Raw genomic sequence first — 26,550 nt, 5'->3', positions numbered from 1 at the left:
CAACATTCATTTGGGGGCAGGAAGAAATCAGCACCCACTCGCAAAAGACTACTCAACAACGGACTAACATTTGACAAACATCAGTGGAAACAGCAAAGAAGCCAATACAACTTCAGTGCCAAGGAGCCAGATGGCACTGCTGGAAAAATTATATCTACAGACTGGCAGCTTGATCCCATGATTATTGCCCAGGGGAGGAGGAAGAGGAAAACAAGAGGTATTTCAGTGTGATGGAGTAAATCAATTATCACCAGCTCACTACGGCATTTTCACATTATTTTTATACCACATTCTAAATATCACTCAAGTGAATGAGAGCACTGGAAGATTACAGCAATCTGAGGCAGAAAAAAAGGTGTGCCCTACATTAAAAAACCTATATGTACTTAAATGTACCTCTGTCAACTCCATTACACAGTCCATATTTCCAAATGAAATTTGCAGATATATTGTCGTTAACAAGTAAAAACAAGGTTTTTGTTTTTCTGGTTTTACTTTTGACCTGAAATTCCAAACGTTATCTACAAAGATTACAGACAAAAACATCTCTGCACTTCCCAATACGACTACTTTCTTCAGCGTATTTTCAACTCTTAACATGCAGTTATGTCACACATACCATTACCAAGTAACCATTTTGCTAAAATACTTCAAAAATATTTGATCAAACAAGTTTGTGGTAGTCTCACCATATTTCTGATAAAATACAGTATTAAAGCTAGCTTCCGAAGAAGCTGTTAGAGAAAAACCAGCCCTCTCCTACTAAAGGAAAGCAGATCTAGAAAACAAAAAGACAAGTTTTTCCCCCACTACCTTCATATGCATATATATTCAAATTACTAAACACAGAATAGACAGAATTATAAGAATGTGTTAGACTCTCCCTGCAAAACCAGGCAAGGTTAATATTTCTTTTAATTGGAACTCAATGACAACACTTGCCTTAACTTCTTTTCCAAGAAACTTTAATAATAAGGCCCATTTCCTATACCCATCCTTGCAAAAGAACACATCCTATTACCTACCAAAAAGACTTGGACCACCTTCACTTCACTTGTCTCCAACCCATTTTCATCTTATTGCACTGCCACGCACACAGCCTAAATATCCTTCTGCTTCCATTCATATTATTTCAACGCTAATCCTTTTCCCTTACATCTTCAATGTAAAGCAGTGATGCACAAGTGCAGATATGTGAAGCACATAATAAACTAATTGCACCTTTGAATACGTATTGTGAGTAATTTACACCTCACCCATGTCCAAGCTGTGAAAGCCCCATCCCTGGAGTGTTCAAGGCCAGGCTGAATGGGGCTTTAAGAACCCGGTCTAATGGAAGATGTTCCTGCCCATGGCAGGGGAGTTAGAACCAGATGATTTTTAAGGTCCCTTCCATCTCAAACCATTCTATGATTCTGTGGTGCAGAGAAATACAAAATTTGACTGTTGAATAACAAGCAAAAGTTGTTTTATATGAAGAACAGGCTATCTCTGAAAAGGTATTATCAGGCCCTGATGTACCTTGCATTAAGGAACATATGTCCAGGTAGGCAGAGTAAATATACAGGAGGACAGGAAAATCTCATTTAGAGCAGAAGAGGTTTTCCTCCATTATGTAGTGTAGGTTCATTCATAATACCTTGCCCAAAAGGGGCTCAAAACTATTTCTGACTACTAGCAGTAGAGAGGACAAGACCAGGATACTCACAGGATGTTACCCATCATTATAGTGATAATGGAGAATAGGCTGTGCATGGTACTAGTTAAGAAACTGTAGGAGTAATTTTAGTTTGGAGAAAATATGGCATTCAGCAGTTTTAGTCTGCTACTCTACTCTTAAATCCTACTGCTGTAAGTAATCCAAGTAAACATCTATGAAAAATTACTGAGGAAAGTATCAAACTAATACTGCCTAGTGACAGATGTCCAAAGAAGTATGGCTCCTGCTGAAAAATTTTAAGCAGTGAACAATTATCTGCAACATCTTCTTGAGAAGGCCAGTAGTGAGCTTGTCCATTCAGTGGATACCATAAAAATTTCATCTACTATGTGGGAGTTTTTTTGCAAAACAATTCAATAAACCTTTTCATGACATAGTTTTTACTTTTCCACTCAAGTTTAATCTCAAAATTCACAAATATTAATCCACTGCAACCTTGCTTTTATTTGAAAGGAAACAAACCCAAATCCACTAAAATTAATGCCTGGACTGCATGATGCCAGATAGAAAACAGGCCTGTTTTGTTCTTGCTTAAGATCTACAGATTCACTTTGCACCTCTACAGAAAGTACTAATCAGTTAATACACAAAAACAGGAACATGGGAAAACTCTTTTTCTGTTCATTAGGATTGATACACACTTCATGCATGTAATAAATTAAATATGGGCACAAATTCTTAATCATCAATTCAGAGAAAGAAATGCCTATGCCAAACTTAGCTTGTACTTACACTGCAAGGCTGTACTCTTTTTTGCCAGTAGGTTTCTATATGCAGTGACCTCTAAAGCCTCATCCTTGAGACAAAACATGAATTATCACACAGAGCATTGTTTTAAATAGTTCTGATCTAGTCTAAAACAAAGAAAACACTATGGATATGTAGAGCTTTTTCTCCCCAAGAAGTTTGTGACTACTACATAGCATATGTTGAAGACAGACCCGTTTTTCTGTCATACATGGTAGATTTCAGGAAGGAAGAGATGCCTCTTGCCTTGAATGCCAAGCAGCATCAATCTGTCAGACTTGCTCTCCTCTGGCACCACAAGGATACCCACCTCAGGATGCCACTGGAGTAGTGTGAAGCCGTGCTATCATCTACGACTGATGCATCTTTTTGGTTCTAGGAGGAAGGGAGTAAGGAGCAGAATGGAAGCTGCCTTGCCACTACTGCTTGGCACGAAGAAAGAGGAATTACAGGGAAATCAGAAGGTAGAAATTCACTTAGTCGAGATAAAGCACCAGTAAGGTCCTAAAATCATAATTAACTGCCTCCAAAACATACTTGAAAAGCTTATCACATATCCAAGAGGCAGAAGGAAAACTCCTCCTCTTCCTTTTCATGTCAGCTATTTGTAATCTGTAAGAACCAAACTAGAAGAACATCACGCCAACAAGCAATATAATGTAAATAGAAAAATCCATTCACCTCAACTTTCTGGGCTTTTTTTTTTTAACCATAATATTGTTATATATCTTGAATAAAATTATGATCTAATATGAAAAAGAAATTGATTAAGCAGGTCATTATTTAGTTTTTATTGTGGATATTGTCATATGTAGTGGAGAAGTGTACATGGCTGTTTTGTTATTGTTCAGTCACTGAAGCAACATAGATGAAATAAAACGAGCAACAAACCATGTCATCTCTCCCATGGGAGAAAGGTAAATGTTAAAAGAACACAGGGGTTTATTGTTTGATAGGAAGTTTTTCATCATGATAATTAGAAGTTCAAACATTTTAGTATCATCAATTTGTACACACTGTTAACCTACACAATGCCATTTTTAACTTTATGGTTGACTTTATTAGGGCCAAAATTTCACTTAACACTTCTGCTTCCTATCAGAAATTACTCCCTTATGTTCTGTACAAATGGTTTAAATCAAATTTAATCAGATTAGCTTTGCATATTTCAGATGTACTTTTTTTTTTAAACTTCTTGCTTCTCCATCTAGTCATTGCTGCTATAGGCACTGCTATGGATCCAACAAACAAACCAGTAAGCAACCAAGCAGTTCAGTTGTTTGTTCTTTTCATAAGGTTTCAAAAGCAGCTACATGTGGAAAGTTATAAAGACTCTATTCAGTCTTCAAAAATATTCATTACAGAAGGAAAAAAAATAGGAAATACACAATTGCCATGTCTTTTATGGACAAAAGAGAGTCAAATGTCAACAGATTGACAGAGTTTAGGGTATGTATTCTCTCCTAGCAGAGTGCAGAACTGGGACAAGCTGTCCAAGGGACAGTGCAATTGCACCAGTAGAGATTTTTAGGCAAGGTGAGGCAGGTGCCCACCAAGAAACATCTCAGGCAGACTATGGGTGACACATTGATTTCACTCTTAAGGCCTCTCCTATTCAACAAGGAGTTGATCTTTACAGCTTTTGACAATTCCAACAAAGTCAGCACCCTCTTCTCATGTGTTAAACAAACAGGTTTGCATCCAGGAATTTATGCTCATATGGCTGGTCCCCACATGCACCAATATCCTTATAAACAGACTCTTTTAAAAAATGCTTCATATTTTAAGTTACTCCTCAGTATGTTTTACTTTTCACTGTGTTCCATCAGCTTGTAAAAGATTGTATTCTGGGTGACATCTAAACTGCCCATAAGTGACTCAGCCTAAATTTGTAGTGATGCATCCTTCTTCTGACAACTTAAGCATACCACATTAGGAATTTTAGACTTCAGTCTTCCTGCTTAAGACTGCATTGCTAATTACAATTTTTTAGAATTTTGAAAGCAACATTTCTAATCATCATATTACCTTCTCAGCCAGAAATGCAGAATCATAATCCCCTTCGCAATTCTGACAAGAACTAGCATCCCCTCAAAATAAAGCTAGCATGCCAAACTCCAGTCTTTACACATTTTCCAGATGATGGGCTACTGCCCTCCTGCAACTTCCTAGTAAGAGCATAGAGTAGAGGCCAGCTTTTCTCACTGAAGATCAGGTATCCAAGTAAACCTAGATCTTGCTTCTCCTCAATTATGACCTGTAATACTCAATCTTGAATATTAAAAGATATATAAGGACTAATAAAATACCTTGTTTTCTGCCTTCAATGAGATCTACCTATGAGAAAAACAAGACAAATTCTCCCTTGAATGGCTGTCATGCACTTAAGTTTGCACCTCTCGCTCCAATACTGAAAGCAAAGAACTAATCTCCTACAATAACTCAGGCAAACTTAGAATGCTGTCATCCCCAAGACAACCAAACATCCTCTCCATATACATGATTATGTTACTAGACTGGGGGGATAAGAAGGGCAAAAGGAGAAAGGATAGAAATTCCTAATCACATTTTCCATTCTCCAACCTTTGATACCTTAGTTGCTAGCAGTGCTTAACTGGCTCTGTGAGGAACACAGTTTTTGCTTTAATATAGTGCCTCAAAAATAAACTCAGTAGGAATGTAGTTGAAAAACGTGGGAAAACACTTGTGTGTATGCACAAAGACAAAACCTTACACTGAACTCTACCCCCTTCTTCAGTGACAGTATTCAAACAACTACGCCTAACAAACAGAAAAAATAAGGAGGAAAAAAAGCTTAAACAGTATTTGTATTTGAGACTAAAAACATAAAAAGAAGCAGCATGCAAAATTCAGTCATGCAATTTTTCATTCTCACTTGATCAAACTGCAAAATGTGATGCTCATATTAAGTAAATACTATAGCTCATGTAAAATAGTTGACTCTAGCCTGCAAAGACTTGTACAGAACTTCTCCAAAGCAACTACATGAAAACAAATCACTGAAGCCTGTTGCTTCATCCAAAAATTATAGCAAGAAAATCATGTTGCAGAAGCAATAAGTTTTGCTCATTTTCAAGACTGCACTTTGATGACAAACAGTTAAAGCACAACCCTTTCATTTACTCTGTTTCCTCAAAGATCTCCAAGTGCCCAGTTTTGCTTTCTCCAGCCCTACCTTCCTCCACTTCAACTATGGGGAAATTCAGTAAGAGATTCTCAGACTGTTTAAAAATTTTCTACTAAAAAGCGTATTTTATTCATAAACTATAGCCAAATAAGATAATCTGAAGAGCATTCAAGTCCTCAGACAGATTTTTAGTACTTCTTTCATCCTTACATTCTCAAGGCAACATTTCTAGATCTTCCATAGAAATGGTAATGATCTAAATTATTTCATCACACCATTCACTGTGATCTTTTAGATCCAGTAATTATCCAATTACATCCTCCCTGCAGAGCCAAACAGACATGTCTTCTTCAGAGGTCCACTTACAAAGTCAGAAAGTTTGGTCCTTTAATACTAATGACATTTCTTACTACAGAATCAATTTACCATACTATAAACAAAACAAAACAAAAAAAAAAAAAGTTTAAAAAAATCCCTATGTATCATAAAAGAAGATTACAGTGTAATTAAACAGGAAAGCTTAAGCCTGCCATTGAACCAGTACTTAATACCATCCTAGAAAACTTGAAAATTAAATGGAAAATATTAACTTTTTTCCCATTTAGTTCTCAACCAAAAGTAATTTTGTTTCCAACTTCAAAGAAAACCTTGGTATTTCAATTTTAAAGTATTTTGGTATGCTTTGGTTTGGTTTTTAACCGATCAAGACATATGTATTTCCCACTACATACATTCTTCAATACACAGATGGAAGGGGAGTAAGAAATTACAAAACATAACATTGTTATACAATGTACTGTACAAAAACCTGTCATTTAAGTTGCAAGAAACCTAGTCATCAATAAGTGAAAAAATACCTCGCTCAAAAATCAATTATGTTGAGTCTTTTGTACAGAGAAGTAGTACACCTTTCAGGCAACTGGTATTAATGAGCAGACATGGCTATAGAATCTCCATCTGTTTTTCTGACAAAGCTGTGACTACTCCAGTCTCTCATTGAAATTCCATTAATCTGGTGCACCAAGGACCAATGCGAAAATCAAAACTCCATCTAACCCTTTATCAGCTCACAATAACCTACAAGTGAACTCTGCCTGTTAGCATACAGCAAGTTATGATTTTGCTATCAATCAGGCTGTTAGCCAATAAAAAAAAAAAAAATCAAGTTAAGACCAGAGTGCCTGGCTGTGCTGTTTTGTTTGGTCTGTCTTGTTTTTCAGTTTGTTATTTTATTTGGGGGTTTTGTTGTGTTTTATCCCTCTTCCAATTTCTGTAGGGTGTCTGGACATGTAAGCCCATGCATCATTCTCTTTCGTTGTGATTTAATTGCTGCCAGCAATCAAGTCAAAGCATCACTGAAGTGTGCTTGAATTTCATTAGATGATATAACTTATGCTACTTTCCTACAGTACCTAATAAACCATAAAGAAACCAAAACACATATGGCTTGAGGGAATAACTGGAAAATTAGGTGGCCATTTGGGAACTGAGTGAACTTTTGAACCAGAGGAACAGAGAAAAAGAAATATTAAAAGGAAAGACAGACTTAGAATGCACACAGAGAGGTGGGGGTTTGACCTTTTCAGTACCTAGAAAATTACATTAGCATTATGAAAAATACATATCATGTTTAGAGTTTATAATCCATCAAAGTTTAGATACTTTGTTAGTGCCTACCATAAGGTAAAAGTCAAAAGGACAACATAACAATCAGATTTGACAAAAGGCCTTTAGGTGACCTGTGCTAATTTAGTTATCCCATACTTATTGTTAAATGGATTATCTCTCTTGTAATTAATACACCATTAGACAAAGGTCACACAAAAACTCCAGGATTTTACAATGACTGTAACGTACACATAATACACTAATTCTTTATCTGGTACCAAGCGTGTGCCTTCACAAATTATGTTTTGACAGTAATGCCGCAAAGTTAAATTGCGACACTTTCAGAAGTCATACAAACCTTGCAGCCTAACTCAAGTATATAAAGAGAAATGCCTTGGGGTTTTTTAGCAGAAAATATATGTAGACAGTTTTACATAATAATAAGAATGGACTTAAACATAAATAAAAATCACTTCAATTTGGTTGCCTACAGATAGGGCCCTCTGTTGATGCTGAGAGCCTTGATCCTACACAAATCAGGTTTTAGATCTGTACAGAGCCCTGCTGAACTGAACTGGTAATTATATAAGATCAAACATCTACCTTACAGACCCAGTTCCTTGAGAAGGATTTAAATATTGAACATTAACAGACTGCTAAAAAACTAAAATACAGTATTAAGCTTCAACAAACCCATTTATGCCTCTTAGAACTGAAACAAATGGCACCTCTGGGGATCAATCCACCTCTTACAAGATTTTCCCAACATACATTTTCATACACAGGCTAGGTGGCTAGACTGGAATGATGAATTATATATGTTAAAATCAAAATGGTCTTAGAATGACACATTGGACATTCAAAGAGAAAAAGAAGAACACTGTTTACTCCAATAAATTATGTATTTACAGATCAGAGTTTACCACTTTCTCTCAAATTTTCCTCGTGCTACACTCCCACTAGGTAATTAAAGAGGATTTATCACAAAATACAGAAAGACCAGCAAGGTAAAAATACCTCAAATATAAAAGAATCACATCCTCTATATTCCTACCTAAACTGGTACGAATTAGTCAAGAGATTGTTGAGCAGCTAGTATACCTACTCTCGTAACTTCCAAAATGCCTAAAAATTCATCACCCATCTGTACAAACTCATATGGTATTTCACACAGTCTTGCATCAGCATTCTTCAGCCATTCATTATTTAGGTTATGAATGTTATCACTTTTCTCTTGATTAACTGTTTTGAAACAATTCCATAATCATATCTCCTATTAAACAGTCATATAATTTTGTCACATACCCTTTATGCAATCAGTACCATGTTATTAAGTTACAATTAGAAATAATGATAAGATTATGTTTGTAAGCAAAAATAAATACATGGAAAGTTGCATTCATCTGTAGTTTTGAAAATTAGCTTGGGTTTTCTAAAAGCCATACTCAATCTGACTGATAATTACGTTTCAACCAGAGAGCAAAAAGGCCTGGTTTTACTTTTTTTAATAGAAGGTCACACTGCCAACATGCAATAAGCTCAACATAAAAAAAAAGTGTGATTATTATTGTTATACATTTTACAGAGTTCTGGACATTAAAAAAAATGCATTATTCTGAATCAGTGGTTAGAAGGTTTATCACTTATGCATGTACTTGACTTATCCCTGTTCTGCAATAGACATAATTTTATACCTCATAAAAGCAATTTATGTTTCCAAAGGGAATAATCTGGATAATATAAAATGTGGAGTGCTACATTGCAGGAAGCATATTTTCATTCAGCAATTGTATTTCGAGATGGAGCTGCACAGTTTGATCATCATATCATGTCAGAAAACATCATTCACTAGTAAGTCTATCTAACTTCTAGTGCCACAAATTAATATACATCGTTAATTTATTTGTACATATACTTAATTTACTGCCATATATTATCCATAGAAGGTGTTTATATTATGTATACAATAGACTAATCTCAAAAATATGGACACTATGCTAAAGCAAGCTTGTTAACTGTTGAAATATTCAATTGTTCATGTCTTCAGAACAGTTGCATTTAGCATTAAGCTTAATGAATACAAAATAAAACATGGAAAACAGCTATGAAGTGTAGACTTTTTTTAAATGCAAACCCAAACTTAAAATTTATATAACAAAAACATTGTACAAAAGCCTGTCTTAATGGAAGGAAACACTGTAGGAATAATTAATTTAATATTTTATGAAGCTATTCTGCATGGAGTTTGCAGAAAAATATCAATCACATAAACTGTTTCATTATTTATTAGATAAATAATACAGCAAGCCATTAAGCAGCACAATAAAATTAAGCAAGAATCTGATAATGTTGAATTAACAAACAATTTGTTACTACAAATATTCACACTGGTTTAGCCACTGATCTATCTTTAAAAACATATGCATCTACAGAAGATGCTTTGTTATCAAAAAACATGAGTTTAGAAACACCGTGTAAATTCGAGACAGCTTCACTATGCTCTAGGACCACTAGAGAGAGCTCTTCAGTTCCTTTAAAGGTTCTTGCAAAGGTAAGAAAAGTGTCCAGCTGTGCTGCTTATCTGTTTATCTGTTTTCCAACACTAACGTTCGCATCACGAGGATCAGATTACATCAGTTCATAGCAAACCGGCAAATCTAGTACATTCTAAGGTAAACAGTGTCACATACCATCTGAAGGTGCTTCATCCTCTTTATCAAATCGGTCAGATGCTATTGAGACGCTATCAGGAGGCGAAGAAAGAGAGTTCTCAGACTCTTCCTCATCTTCCAGCTCTGTAAAAGTCAATATACATTGCTAGTTAAATAGTTTATCACACAAACACACAGAATAAAAATAAGGAGGATGTTAATTCCTACCTGGAGCTGAAAAAATCCTATTTCTCATGGGCACTTGCAGGCTCCAGCACTGCTGTGAGCAATGCCATTCTAGGGCTACCTTCTGACCCGATGTGTAAGTGCTGCTGGAGCGGTTTCCCTAAACGCTGTCATATAATGAACCTGCTCCCAGCATTGCACAGCTGGCAGCTTCTCACAAGGGGGGAAAGAAACACCACAGCAAAGAGGGGGGAAAGAGAAAACACTGGCAGAAGGAAAAAAGGAGAGCACCAGGCTCCGAAGTTCTGCCTGTCCTAGTGAGGGATGGAGCTGCAGCAACTTCCCTCCCAGGAAATGCCAAACTACTGTTGGCAGGAGTTTGTTGACCTCTGCCCACTTTCACTTTTCTTCACTGTAATTAGGCACTGCTTTGAAAATTGTGTGTGTATTCCTCCCATGAAACTAGAAGTGGAATTGCCGTCTGGCAGCACCTGGTATAACCTGTGGCTTAACGCAGGATTCTGTTAATGAATTTCTTGCCCAACTGAGAGCCCCGCTAAAACAGATACAAAACCTACATTATCAGCTAATCTAATGCACTCTGATCAGTGTCATGCATAAGCATGAAGGTCTGGGAAAGATATAGTGAAATCAATATTAGCCAAGGCTTTCACCTAATTAGGCAAAATTTAACTTCTTCCCGAAACTCAGTCTATTTTCTCAGATATGTTTAACACATCTAGGCAAAGAAGAGGGGGAAAAATAACAAACTACATTGCTCCTAAAAAAAAGCCCGAATAAAGTCTTGGTGAAGGAGAAAAAACTAAATATGGCAAAAATCACCAGACCAGAATCATAAAGTTGATGCTCCATTAGATCAAATGGTCCTCAAACTTCTTGAAAACCATGTAACATTAAATTGTTCAAGCACTGCCTTTTGGTATATACACACACAAAAAGCTTTCCAGAGACCTCCAAATATCCTTCTCTATTCATGTGTTCCCTTTTGGAGCACTGGATGGGAAGACTAATTTCTAAGAATCCAAAATAAACCCATGCATAGTGAAAATATTCTTCTCCACAGACACAGGAATTGATTTTATAAGTAGGATTGCCTAGGCATGGCTGAGTTTTACCCCCTCCCATTTAACAATGGAAATACACAGAAAATTCAGAGACTATGTCAAGAAAGCACCGTGGCTGCTTGTAAAGAACAGCAAGCTTTCCATGCAGTTAAAACAACAAAGCCTGATATTTGCTTCGCTGCAGTTCTTTTATATTCAAGGGTTGTCAAATACCAGCTAGGCTTTCCCTTCATTAATTTAGTATGCTTTTCTTGGGAAAGCTTCCTTCCAAGCTCCCATGCCATTTAACAACTGCTCTGAATCTGAACCTGACTCCAACCTATTTTTGACACAGCCATCTTCCAGTAGCATGCCAGTCATCGTGTTAATATGATCAAAATATTTGCACTTCATCACACCTGTCAAACCAATCAAAAGTAAATTATTTCTCTCTAGAATTCACCTCTTCCTCCAAATAGAAGAACACAGAGCAGATAGCACATGAACAGAAAATATTAATGCCATATTTATAACCAGCATGATCATCTTTCACACTTACAGGCCAGAGACCAGTTGCCTGTCTCTCTTTGCCTATATATATATATCTCTATTAGATGATACCCTCCATATAAAAAGAGCAAACATGATATTCACAACCTATACAATGGCAAAAGTTGTTCCATTCTTTCCCTGTCCTCAACTTTTACTAGTACTAGAATGCATAGAATATATGTGTAGATGTAAGCCCTGGTTGTCAATCAAAAATGTCCTCTTATCAGCTATGCATAAACATGTTATCATTTAACCTTCATGAAAGTGCAAGCAATAATTTAAAATATTGGGCTGTATTTCTAGCAGAAAACAATTGCACAAACACCACACTCCAGCACATACAATTCATGGGCTGAATGGCAAACTTTAGTATATTTGAATGAGTAACACTTGTGGATGACAAGCAGGTGAGTACATATGTAGAAAGAACATCTCCAGAGGATGTTGCCCCACTCAGCAATACATAATCTCTTATTTAAGTTTGCATAGCTGCACTGTTACCTTGCTCTTCCACTAAGTCACCATACTACCATTTTCCAATCACACTTAGGATTTCAAATTCAGTAAACATTTGTGCTTTACTTTCATAAAAAAGCCAGATGACCTAGGAACAAGGGACTTTTTAATACATACGTATTTAGGGCATACCATATACCTGTCCCAGATTGTCCTGGTTTTGGCTTGGATAGAGTTAATTTTTTCACAGTAGCTGGTATCAGGCTACGTTTTGGATTTGTGCTAAAAACGTGTTGATAAAACAGGCACGTTTCAGTTACTGCTGAGCAGTGCTTACAGAGTCAAGACCTTTTCTTCTTCTCACACCACCACACCAGTGAGTGGGCTGGGGGTGCACAAGAAGCTGGAAGGGGACACAGCTGGGACAGCTGACCCCAACTGACCAAGAGGATAGTCCATACCACATGATGCCACGCTCAGCATATAAAGCTGCGGGAAAAAGAAGGAAGTGGGGGACGTTTAGAGTGATGATGTTTGTCTTTCCAAGACACTGTTACTTGTGATGGAGTCCTGCTCTCCTGGAAAAGGCTGAACACCTGCCTACCCATGGCAAGTGATGAATGAATTCCTTATGTTTTGCTTGTGTGTGCAGTTTTTGCTTTACCTATTATATCAACTTCTTATCAACCCATGAGTTTTCTCACTTTTGCCTTTCCGATTATCTCTTCTATCCCAGCGGGGGCAAATGAGCGAGGGACTATGTGGGCCTTAGTTGCCATCTGGCATGAAAACCATGACACAATTATATACGGTATTTGAAACAACAAAAACCATGGCAACACTGAATGTAGATTTATAATAAAACAAGTTTTTGGTTTATGTCTACAATATCCAAATTCAAAATGCTCTTAAAACAAAACAGCCAAAAAAAGAAAAGTGTTGAGAGTGTTAAGAAGAAAGAAATTGTACTCAGTGCTTTACAGTTATCAAAGCATTCTCTAGATATTAAATCCTAAATAAGGCTTGAAGACTTCCATGAAAAAAAAAGCCCTCATTGAGAAAGACAATCAGAACAAATATATAAATCCTGTGTCATACAATACTACATTTAGGTAGCCACACTTTACATGAAAAATGTGGAGAATAGGTGGCAGACTCTGGATAGAGGTACAAGCAACCTGCACTCATGCAGGACTAGATTCAACAAAAAAATCCTCCAATTTTTATTTCAGAGTAAATAAAAATAGTAGCAAATAAATAATAGTTTTCATAAACTTATATTATACACTGAAAAATACAATTCTTAAATCATCTAATTTGTACAGAAGAACTGTAGGCATTTCAATAGGAAAGCTGACTCATTGTGCTCTGGAGCTTTAACAAGCAACATTCCACACATTTACGTACTGGCACAAAAGAAAGACTGCTTCCTGGTATCAACCTTGGGGTTTTTGCCTCCTCGTTCTGTCAGCGTTAAAAGATATCTTATGTATGTTATTAATGTATAAAGACATTGCTCCTAACAGTTCACAGAGAGGCTTCCTGTTGATCCTATGCTGTCTCCTACATTCCCACTCAGGGTAATCTCTGCCCTTTCTCCACTTTACATGCTCCTCCATCCATGTGTTTCATTGAAGTTTATACTCCACCTACGGAGCAAAGAGCAGACAGAATTGCATTTGAAGCTCCACATGTCACTCCTTGAACAGTCAGAGGAGTCAGTGTTGAGCAGCACAAATCACTATTCTCTTCAGGTGCCAAGTATCTAAAAATACACTCAAAAAGCATCAATAAATTAAAGAAAAGCATTCAACTTGCACTTATGTAATAGAAAACCGAACTACAAAGCAACAATGGGCATCAGGTAAATGTATCCAATACAATTTGCAGGCATAATTGAAAGCATTGCTGCCTAATCAAACATCTAAAAGCAAAGCATGCTCAAACAAAATGTCTATAGACTCATTAGTTGGCAGCCATTCCATTACAATCACACATAATGTCAGTAGTGCCTTGAACCCATGCCAATGACAACAGCATAAATTTTGCATCTCATTTCTATGGTCATAAAATTAATGACCAGTTTAAAAATAATTCTTTGCAAAAGTTATTGCCTAAAGAAATGACATGAATGTGTCCCTGTTATGCAGCCACAAGTATAATTATGGAGTTGATGCCCATTAATATAGTTTCTCGTTTCCCCAGAATAACATATGATCTATCTGGAAGTTGGGGAAAAAAATAGCTTAATTAAAGGTAGATATTTAACAGTCACAATAACAAAAATATGTACATGTACTGACCCTATTCTCCAGTTTCTGCAACTTAAACTAATCTCTTACAGGTTTGATAGCAGAATCAATATTTTATGATGTCTGTTAAAAAAAAAAAAACAAAACAAAACACGTCATTCCTTATTAAATGCTACCTTTTCCATTACAGCTTATTTATTGATTCAGGAAATAATGCATTCCAAAGGGTAAGTTTACCACATTAGGAATGGAGCATAAAACAAAATCTCGTCATTGTAACAAGGACTGTACTTCAGTTCCTACCCCCTGTTCTGAAGACTTCCATCAAATTGAGTTGGCACAAGCCCAGTATAACGAATAGGACCATATTACATTATAAGAATCCAGCTTAAAAAAAATCCAGACTTCTTTTTCTCCCAAGAATTCATTTTCTTCTGAAACAGTGAGATTATAAAAATGAATTCCTAAGCATTAAAAATACTGCTTACATCACTTACTCTAAAAAAAGAGCAAGCAAGATGTTTCAGCCAATGCCTCTGAAAGAGACTTGCTAGCTCACATCCTCAGATAACTAAACACTTTCAATTTATTTCTAAAAATGTCTAGACAGAATGATGCATTAAAACTGCTCAAGTATAAGAGAAATAAAACAACTCATGAAAATAAAAAGACATGTAGGTCACACCACCTTGCTTCTTGCCATTTCAGAAGGTCCCAAGTCAGAGCACGTTGAAATCAGTTCCTTCTGTCCAATCTCTGCCACAGTAAGAACCCACCAAAACAGGACTGGATAAAGCTATCAAGCAGATCAAGCAAGATTCTCACTACACGTTTTTCATAAGAAAAAGTAGGCAAAGCTGCTTTCAAGCTGGCAGGGGTATACTTTAGCCCCTTGAAAGGGGCATCTTAAAAATATAAGATGCTATTGACCCAATCCACCAGTCACCCTGCAAGACTGGATTCTTCTGACAACCAATTTTTCAATGCATGCTTTGACATGCAGTCTGCTCCTACACTCTCATTCCTGAAGGGCCTTCTAGGGTCCCCTATTAACATGATGATTTTTAATGGCTTGTTTCGTAAAGGTCAAGTAGAAACTCTTTAGCAGCTACTTCTTAAACAATACTGAAACAATTATTAAGTTTGCAAGCAAACACATTTCAAGCAAGCAAAGCAACTGCAACTTTTACTTTGAGTTGCCTCTCATTCTTATGATGCATATCACGACAAGACCATTTTGTGCTGCACTGGTGGGTCTATCTCGTGTTACTTGAAATTTCACTTGGCATGGACACTTCACAGATAACAGCTGCATGTACATGAAAGGGACAACACAGTGACTTGCCCACAGTGAAACCTCCCAGACTTCTGGGATAGAGTGATATTTAGCACACTTTTAATGCATTTGATGGTCTCTCCAGGAATACGTCATGATGATCCTCAAAGAACTGGGTAACAACTAAGCCATATCTTTCCCATTTACAGTCAAATACTAACAATGTATTTATGCTCTTGACTAAAAAGTTCAAGTGTGTTAAAATACAGAACTCGCATGCACATGTGGCTCTGGTGACCACAAGATACTGACTCCCTTTCTCAAGTCCAAAGAGACTCCAGCTTGCTGCCATTTCCTGAAAAAGAGTGTACAGAGGGGAAAAAAAATAAAAAGGAAATATCACCTCTTTTCAAAAACAGAAAAGAAAAAAATGTAAAATACAAACCCTTTGCATATAGTGCTACTCTAACAGCTTGACTGTTTCCAGGAAGCAGAAGTCTCAAGCTCCAGACACACTCTGCTATGCCAAGAGCCAGAAGTATCTGAGTCATCTAAAGGTTTCCTACAGGTGCTCCCAATAATTACACAGTGAATAACACCAGTGCTCTAGAGATATAGATTTACCCTCTATTATGCTACGGTAAAAAAAAAACCAAAAATGGACCAGTTTTTATCAGAGTGAAAAATGCTAGTTAGAAAATGTCATGTCATACTTTTCTGCATAATTTAGTGCTGCAGATCAGATATGAGGTGCACTGAATGCTTTATGGGGAACTGGTTCTGCAAATTCCCATAGTATGACTCAATTTGGCTAGTACTTTTGGTGTCTCACTTTCAACATTGAGCCAAAATATTTTGCAAAAAGTGATTAAAAATACATATTTTACTAAAATAAATGCATAGAACAGATGGCACGTGAACTTCAAACACAAATACAGTTTCTAGAGCTTAGAGTGCTTCTGCCAACTTTAGCACTATTTTTAGCATAAATTGAAAACAAGGTTCTTTTAACTAAACATTTTGGCAGTCACAGTATTGATTCAATTAATCTCAAAACAGAGAAATGCCAAAAACTGTATTAAGTCAGAATCTTTGACAAAGTTCAGACTTTTATACCCTTAGTGGAATATTAGTCTTACAAAAAATGAATCCATTTTTTATGCAAATTACCTTCATTTTCAAGTTTCTTCCCAATTCTAAGATCTAGAACAGGTTGCTGAGTGTGACTACAGCTTTGCAGTTTTGCTTAAACTGCTCAGATCAAGAGTCAAATATTTCAAATTAAAAGAAAAAAAGGCAGCAGTGTCTAAGAGAAAGATATTTCTACACAGTTCTTCAATTTAAGAATAAAATAGATACAATAAATGTCTAATAACTTAAAAAAATAAAATTGGCTGAAAGATCAGTGGATTGGCTATAAATATAACTGTACATTTTTGGTCATAAGAACAACATGGACTTTCTTTACCCATAAATCAACAACACACTTAACTGTAAAAGTTAGTGTTAAATCAGGTAACACGTCTCACACGAGAATTAAATATTTTCCCATACAATTAATTTTGTGCGTTTCACTTGCATGTATACCCACTTCTCCTAAAAATCTTCATTTTTTTTCAACCTATATAGATACAAAAGATGCTTTTGTCAGCATATTTACTGACCTGACAGACAACATCAGAAGGCTTCTTTCTAGGAGGATTCAAGAAATTCCTCAAATTCATCAATCTGGTTGCAAAGAAGTATTTATGCACTTTCTGAGAGAGATGCACATGGGTGATTACAGTTTTAAGGAGCCTGGTTCTATTTGTATGCATGCTCTTTAATTATTTTTTATTATTATTCTTTCAAACATCCTTGTTTTATCCTTATGGAAGGTAGGATTCTGTATGCTATTGGCCAAAGTCCATGAAACAAGAGTTTACAAATAGCTTAATCAAACCAGCTAGTCACTACGTGCAAAGTCAGTGGAACTTCAAGAACATTCAGTGATGGAAGAGAGTGGATGAAAGTATGCCCACAACACATACTTGTGGAACAACTCACAGGCTGAAAGAACCACTGTTTGAGAGATCAGAGTCAAGTATCATTATGTCCTACAGGAACATACGAATTTTGAAAGTGTCAGTCCACTTCTTCCAGCCTCCAAAAATACTTCTGGAGGCCTCTGAAGTATGACAGGTCACAGCTTACAAGATTCTTGAAAACAGCTGATGTAGTATAACTACTATACCACGATAACATACCATGACAGCATGAACCATTCTTCACCTTCCCTTTCAGCTACAACAGAGATTATTTTATTTACATTTTAAAAATGAAGTAACTGCTACCACAGAACCAAGAACAGTAAATATGGAGTTTAAATGTGCACAGTAGTTTTTATTCTTCCTAGTTTGTTTCAGCGTAGTTTCCACATTTCTGCTCTCACCCCTCCTTTTTTTTCCTAAAAGATATTATCCTTTTTTCACCTTATATGTTGAGCTACTACTTCTTTCTCTGGAGGGCGTGGAACTGACCATCCCTGCCTTCTGAGTTTTCAATACTTTCCAAATTTTCCATTTTTCAAATGTCTAGGTGTGCACAGAGGTATGAAAATGGGCAAAAAAGTTGACTCCCTCAGCTGCTGCCGCTGCTTTGTTACACTAGGAGCTGGCCAAGAATCTGACTGCTTATCTCTATGTGAGTCTTTTGTTCTACACCTGCAAAAGTCACACCTAATTTGTACAGTCCTAAAGTAAGAATGACACAACCAAATAAAGTTTAGCACACACTTCTTGAACTCTGGAAATTATACCAACAACTCATACCACTGAATCCCATTCCCTCAAATATATTGCAAGTAAGTGCAGGCTCCAATTTCTCACAATTTTTTAATATTCCTGCATGCAGCAAATGCACAGTAATTTGGAGAAATGTATCCTTGTTTGCAGAAAACAATGGTATAACTTTCATTTTATTGAAAAATACTGAAAACTAAGGTGTCAGTGTTCGCAAGCCTCAGCATTTATACACAGTTCTACGACCTGAACCAGAGATATATCAAGAGAATTTTTAAAAAGGCAATATATCCTTCTTAAGAATCAAATGTACTCTAATAAAAAGAAGACTGAATATAATTTTCACAGAAATCAGAGCAAGTTATGCAGTAACAATTACAGACTATATAAATCAAATCATCCATTTTGCTAGAGATAATGAAATCTCATTTTTGTTAATAATTTGTTGAATTGGAAAAGAAATTCTGAATCAAATTACCAATGAAGAAAGTAAATAGACTAGAATTTTCTTGACCTTCAAATTACACAAAGCAGTAAATGCAAACTCGCTTTTTGTGGGCAACTCTCATGCTTACTACAGAGTCAGAGCTTCAGGAAGTTATTAAATCTTAAAAAACATGCTCTCCCAAAGTCAGATACATTTGCAATGAAACAATATCATGATATCACCTAATATCATGCTAGTAATTTCCTTTAATAAAATAACATTTACTTTCCCACACTCAGTTCTGTTGGACAGTGAGGAGAAGAGGACAACTACATTTTATCTTCTGTAACAGTGCTGAGGTACAATATAAAAAACCAGCAAATTATTATAATACTATTTTTAAACAATCACATAGTTGGAGTTTACAAAATCTTGGCAATCTTGAATCTTTGGGAAGTTTCAAGTTGCACTGTCCCTTTCAGTTGAACTGTTATGGCTGCACAACTTGATTTAAACAGGCAGAAGAAATGTATGAACTTGTTGAGCCTTGTTATAACATTACTTGCCTAATATGACTTACATATTTTCACTTTCTCAGGAGGCATGCTGTAGCCTACACATTTGAACTTCCTTGTCCAGAAACAGACAGTTCTTCAACCACTGCAAAAAGTGAAGCTTTGCATAGGCTTTTTTGACCTCGCACTGTGACCCTCATACCAGCATCCACAGGCTATAGGTCATGACCTCAAGAATTAGCATCATGGAAATAAGAGCCCTTCCAGGTTTAGTTACAGAACAGAACACTGTAGCAACCCTTCAGTCTTCTCTAAACTGAACTCTGCAGCTTTGTTTAAACTCCACTGGAAGACAATAGATAACCCACACTTCAGTTTTCATTACTCGCACACTAAATCATCTCCTCTCCAGCTAAAGGTCTGAGCTCCCGCTGCACTATGAAAACATTCATTCAGTGTGGATCGAAAGCCAATATCATATCGCCACAAGATGATCCTATTAAAAGGTTAAAGAAACATCACTATGGAATTGAAGACTTTTGCAACGTTAAGAAAAAAGGCTGAAATAAGGAATCCCTGTTAAAATTTTATCTCCCAAGCAGGCTACTTTGCATACACTTCCTCTGAAAAAAAAAACCAAACCTACATCGCATGGTCTTTCACAAGGCTGCACTCTTGCTAATAAAGCTCCATTTATACTAAATTTATAATAAACACGCTCCATAACAAGCTCCGTTATATATTAAACCCTGAACTACATTTCCAGACTAATCCTTCCACCAGCGAGCGCTCCGAGATGCGCTCCCTGACGGCAGCGGGCCCCGGTGGATGCGCGCGCGCCGGGCCCTGGCGCCGCTGTTCCCCGCGTGCCGCAGCAGGGGGCGCCAACCCCCGCGGCCTCGGGCGGCCGCGGCAGTGGGAAAACCGCGGCGGGAACGGCGCGGGAGACGGGCACGAGACTCACCTTTCTCCGGGAATTCTTGAAGATAACTGTAGAAAAAGAAGAAGAAACATCATAAAGCAACGCACACTTGCAAACCCGCGGCACGAGGACATGGCACAGAACAACAACCAGTTTTCAACAAGTTTTGTGGTTGAAACACCGCTGCAAGTTTTCCTTGAAAATTCTGAAGTCTTTATCTTTGGCTTAAAGGATTTACTCAGTTTTCCTTTTGCCCTTGCAGCTGAGAGAATCCCCAGACACTTCAAGGAAGACTTGAACAAAACCAAATCCAGACTGAGCAGCCTTTTCTAGTAACATACATCTACTCAGGTATCTTAAGGCATAAACACACACAAAAGCATCCTTAATTTTAGTAAACCTTCTAAATGTTAACATATTTCAGGAAGTTTTGTGCACAAGTAAAACCATTAAGCATATTTTAAAATAAACCAGTAGTTCAATAGGGAAAGGAAAAAAAAAATCAAAAATAGCGGGTATAGCTGCAGTAAATTTGCAGAAATCCAAATGAAAATGTATTAATAATTAACCAAAAATATAGAAGTTAACTCATGCCTAAATAAAAATTCCTTTTCAGATAAGGAGATCTCATCTTATGTAATACCTAGAAAAACAAAAAAAAATTTATCATCCCAGAGGGGAAACATACTTTTATATACCTATATACCTTTTCTTCAGAGCTAAATCTTTGTATTTCAGAAACAAAAATAATTACAGGATGGAATTTGATGATACAGACAAATAATCAGGACATAGTTATGTAGAATGGTATTCAAGAAGCATTCATGGACTATGAACTAACTGGCAAATAAAATGCAGCTGCCAAAATCATCCTTATGAACAATGAACAGTAGTAAGGGTATCAGGGTAGTCAGTAAGGAGATGCTGTCAAGAAACAAGCAGAAAAGAAGGGAATGGTCTAGAGACAAGAAACTAAGAAATGCAAACAGATAAAAGGCCAGATCTAAGAAATCCAGTGTAGCAAGTGGTAGTAATACATACAGCCCAACATGTGGGATGTTAAAATCAAAGATGACTACAATGTGCATGTATTTTGTAGCCTGCATGAAAAACAAAACACTGTTAACAGTGAATAATATTACAGGAAATGAGGAAGGAATTAGAAATTAAAATAAGATGTGAAACCATGGGGTCACCCAAGTGAATAGCAAAAGATTCAGTGTCGATATGCTCATAACCACAGGTTCCCTCCCTTTGATATTCCATCAGCCAAAAAAGCATCATTCAGTCAAGAAAAAAGCCAGTAGCACTGTATCTGCAAGTCATCTGTACAGTCACAGTTGACTCAATAACCCAGAACGGAAAGCACAGGAACAACAAAAAAATAAAATCCTACTTTCTTAAAAGAGAGGATGGGGGAGAGCTAGTTCCCTAAGCATTTACAGCCCGAATGAAAAGAACCTTCAAATTATAAGACTTTGGGTCACATCTCGTGTCTCCCTCCAGTTAGTGACGCCCTCGCCAGATGATTGTGCTGTCCTTGAAATTGTAAACAAGTGCCACAGGGGCAGAAGCATGCCATGAATGGAATGCTTAGGAGATACCACACAGGAGCGACCACTAGAAAAACACTTTGAAAACAACAATTTGAAAAGAACAGCAAGTACTCGGCTATATCCTAGTTGATAAGAGTTCTAAGTAAAGAGCTTTTTCAAAGAAAATTTTGTAGTGCAAATGAAACTATAGCTAAATCTCTTTAGCTGAATTGCTGACTGAAATTAACACACCATAGAACTCTCTCAAATCATCCTTGATATTAAAACAAAAACACTCACAGCCCTCTGTTTTGCCTGTCATAGCACGTTGCTTAAACAAACTTATGATCTATAAATAGCTTCAGTTATGTTTCAGTTTTCTATTACAGAGCTAAACAACAGAATAGGTAATAAAGCAAAGTCAGCATTGAATTATGCTGTCTTACACCAGCTGAGTATGGTGATAGGGAGCTCATTCATATCCTCAATACATTATATTTCTCATATTTTAATGAATCTCACCAAATGAGAGGTGAAGGCAAGCTCTACCCAACTAGCTTGCAATCAGGTTTCAGAATATTAAGCAATTCAAATGGGACAAATCATTCTGATCCCATTTCTTACTAAATTGTAGCAGTTTTGAGAATGAAAGACTTGAACCCATTTTTTTAAAAATCAGGACCTAGGCAGATTTTTTTAATTGTTAATATGCTTAATGTTTATTAAAAGATTGCAAAAAACTTTAAGTTATCAGTAAGTGACTTTGTAACACATTAAAGCCATGAAGTTCACTTACCTTGCCTTAACATCCTTTATCTTCTTAAGAAGAACTTCCCTTCTTTCTTTTGCTTTCTTGGATAGATTTTCTCCTTTTAGTGTTTGGGAAACAAATGTTTCAACATCTAAATAAAGAAGAAAAATGAACACACCTCAAAAAAAAAATATTGCTGTAATGAGTTTATCCTGATACTACAGTGAAAAAAACAAGAAAATCATTTTCAGCCCTACTCACAGCATAGTTAACAGACATTTTAGATTCTAAATGGGATACATTTGTTCTCTATCTACTCATGCTTAGCACAGCAAATCCTATGGTGACATTTGATTCTTGCACACTTAATTATGCTACGCAAGTCCTAATAAATTGCAGTCCTATAACAATTACTTTCCATCACCTAAAGTAAAAGACAAAGCTAAAACATGGAAATAGCCTTTATGCATATATTACTGCCACGTTATTTCAGAAGTTCAAGTTCCAAAGATGGTTGTGTAATTTATTATTTCAGCAGTAACACTTACCCAGATACTAATACAGCTCACTTAGTGGTTACAGTATTCTCAAGTGTTCTCACACTGCCTCTGAAATCACTGACTGACTAAAGATTCATATCTAAAGCAATCCTGAAAACAATTAGGCAGGCACAATAACCATATCAAAGGAGTCAAGTTCAACAGTGTAGTTGAAATTAAGCACACCTGCACTTGTAGAACCACAAACTAAGGCTCCAGCCTGCACTGTAAGTTTTAATCCTTATAATACTTTTATACAATCATGTAGAAACAAAGCATTCCATAAAAGGTACCACAGTTATTTTAATATAGCAAATATCCATTCCATAGGATAAAAAGAATGTAATGTCTGAGCATTTGTGGGAGTGTAACTCCCCCAGCAGCATGTTTTCTTGGTTAACTAAACAATGGTAAAAAGCAACTCTAAAAGTTTCTTATAGTTACCAATCAGTATACAATTATCCCAAAAGCAGAAAAGTAGAAATACAACCAAAAAATCCTGCTTGTTAACATAAATGTCTCACCTGTATGGGTAACAATTGCTCATTGAATATGAGAAAGCATTTGTAGGTAACAAAACACCTTCTCACAGTGCCTGCCCACCTCCATACACAGACACACACATGTATATATACCTTGGCTCACTCTGTATAGATGCAAATGCATATGGTTAGTACTATTTTAATCCTCTAACTTTTCCAATCAGATGAGACATTCCATTTTAATACAGAAACATAAATAACAGCCAATTAAGTACTCAACTGTCTGCATGCAAAAGTTTACATGAATATTTACTGCAGATTTCCTAAATGAAAAACTTAATTGTCTGCTTTTTTCTTTATAAAACAGAAACATATCACAATTTGTATTACAGGCTGCAAGAAAACAAGTCAAAAGTTACTCTTTGAGAACATTAGCATAGCTATTACAAAGATGTTGTTCTTTACAAATAATTTACTAGATTATTTTTTAGATGTTTAGATTATTATCCTCACAGAGTGTGGCAAAAACATTCATTTTTTACAGTATTTTAGATTTCTGAATAATTATATTGATCCCCCTCCCCATAAGACAGAGAATCTTCCCCATTACATTTTCCAAAGCAATCCTGAATGGGGGAGACCACTCAGTTCTATGGCATTCCTTCTTTGAAAGGACAGAAGGAAAGGCACTTAACATGTATTAATGAATCCTCCAGACATGCCCCCAACAGCCCCTTTACTGTACACCAAGTATGCCTACAAAGATTTTGTCCAAACCCTTAGAAAAACTACACATCTTCGTAAATTCCAATGTTTGGAATTGCCAATCAAGCTGGCAGATGAGAACCCACAAAATTCAATGATATTGACCAACTACAAAACTAAGATTAAAAAAACTGATACTTTTACTATTCAGAGCAAAAATCAAAATCATCAACAGCTTTTCTCTCAATAAAACCTAACAGGATTTTCCAGTACAAAATAAGCTTTCACTTGGAAAGGGACAGCCTGATAAAATATTTATTTCTCCATACTTTTACATATTTATTTTAAAAATTAGATAGCAGCTTCAAAGTTCTACCTAGGCACCAATATGCAAAAATTTAGAGGAATTAGTCATGTTTGTAAATCAGGAGCAATACTTGCACAATAACCTTTGGACACTAATTAATCACAAATCTTGGCTTCAGGAGTCTTCATTTAAACTCAGTGGGTTTCCTTACTTCTTGGAAAAGCTTAGCCCAGGTGAGAATTCTGCCATCCCAGATTTTGACTGACTATCAAAGCTTTATTCAAAAACAAATGTTGAAATAACACAATCAAGGAGTATGTGGGGACTGGAAACCAAGCTGGTTATTATAAACAAGGCTTAAAATACGCTGTAGATACAAAAATTTGAGGACTAACTATATTGCTGACAGATTTTGTTCTTTTCCAGAAAACCTTGGACTTCAAAAGCAGAAATAATAGAGAATTTTCAACCATGGAAGGACAGGGCAGAGTAGATGCTGCATTTACTCTCAGTATAAGTAGAGTTGGAGGAAAGAGGCAGAAAGAGCATATACAAGTTTGTCATTTCTAAACAGCAGTAGTTACAGAAGACTTCCCTGGGATGGCTTCCCTCTCACACAAATATGTGAAACAAGTTCTCCAAGCTTAGGCGTATCCACAATCAGGGTGCACTGTTCTCAACATGGAACACTATTACTTCCATATGTCCAGAGACACCATATAGCTTGATTCATCACAACCCCAACATATGAAGACAGACCTGATATACGCATGATGCTAAAGAAGCAGTTTACTTGAAAATTACATTTTTATCATAGATTTTTCTTATCTACTCACAATTACACAGTATGTTATATATCTTTTTCTAATCTGCTGCTGTAAATCCATCCAGGATGCACCAGATGCACAAGATGAGTAACAGCCTAAGCTTCTCTGGACAAGAAGTCAGCAAGTCATCCAAGTTATGATCGTCTCATCACTACCTGTACTTCCACACTGTGGAGGAATACTGACTGCCTTAACATAAGAAAATGTTCCTGTAATTTCTCTGACCTTCCACGAAGTGATTTACCTAGGAATTAGAACAGAACTTGGGACTTCAGTACAACAGATCCAAGTTTCATACAGTAAACTTCAAAGAGAAGCAGCAAAATTTACCCATTTCTCACCACTGTTCTAGTCACTTACTTGCTCTCCCCTCTCCAGGATGATCCACAACTTGTTCTCTCCTGTATTAGTTTAATGCTACTCAGAAAACGAAACTACTAGTCACAAGCACTTGAGTGTAGACCTGTTTCATGCTTCAGCAGCAGCCGATCCATCAAGGAATTGAAAAAGGAATAAAAGAGAAACTCCAAAAAGAAAACATCTTTGAAGAGATTTCTGGTCTAAAAGCACTTTAACTAATCCGTTACCCCACAGCAAAAAAAAAAAAAAAAAAAAAAAAAAAAAAAAAAAACAAATTACATATTTCCATAAATTGTTCCTAACAAACTGAGCAGCTGTTTAGTATCACACATTGCAGACACTTAGCTGTTCCCACTAAAAACATGAAAATAGAAAAAAAAATAAAATATAAAAAAAAAGGAAAAAAAAGGGGAAAAAAAACCTAAACCAAATAAACAAAAACAAAACTAAGAAAAATACACTGTGGAAACCTATTTAACACCTCTTTTCTTAAGCTTGTATGTTAGACTGCTTGATAGCTTAATTACCCATACTTGTTGCTCAGTTTCTTAAAGCCCACGATGCTAAATTTGTTTGCACCATACCCCAGAGAAATTGTTTGCCTGCAGGAATGAACAAAAGCCACCAAACTGAAAGGTCCAATTGATACAATTCACTCACAAATTGCTCTGCCAATACAGGTTACAAACTGACGGAAAAGGGAAGTCACACCACAGTCTAGCTCTGTCCACTTCAACCAG

The 26,550-nt window shown here is 36.4% G+C and overlaps 1 protein-coding gene across 2 annotated transcripts in view; it reads right to left on the bottom strand.

Moving 5' to 3' along the window:
• Positions 1-26,550, bottom strand: part of SKAP2 (src kinase associated phosphoprotein 2) — a 120,357-nt gene that overhangs the window by 86,983 nt on the left and 6,824 nt on the right. For both annotated transcript variants that reach the window (XM_032109254.1, XM_032109262.1), the window contains exons 2-4: positions 22,636-22,741; positions 20,347-20,372; positions 9,914-10,018 (exon numbers count right to left, since the gene is read on the bottom strand). In XM_032109254.1, coding sequence (XP_031965145.1) covers positions 9,914-10,018; positions 20,347-20,372; positions 22,636-22,741 — 237 coding nt within the window. The remainder of the gene's footprint in view (positions 1-9,913; positions 10,019-20,346; positions 20,373-22,635; positions 22,742-26,550) is intronic.

Source organism: Corvus moneduloides, chromosome 1, assembly GCF_009650955.1.
Source record: "Corvus moneduloides isolate bCorMon1 chromosome 1, bCorMon1.pri, whole genome shotgun sequence".
NCBI classification, from domain to species: Eukaryota; Metazoa; Chordata; class Aves; order Passeriformes; family Corvidae; genus Corvus; species Corvus moneduloides.
This window is presented reverse-complemented; position numbering and strand designations above follow the sequence as displayed.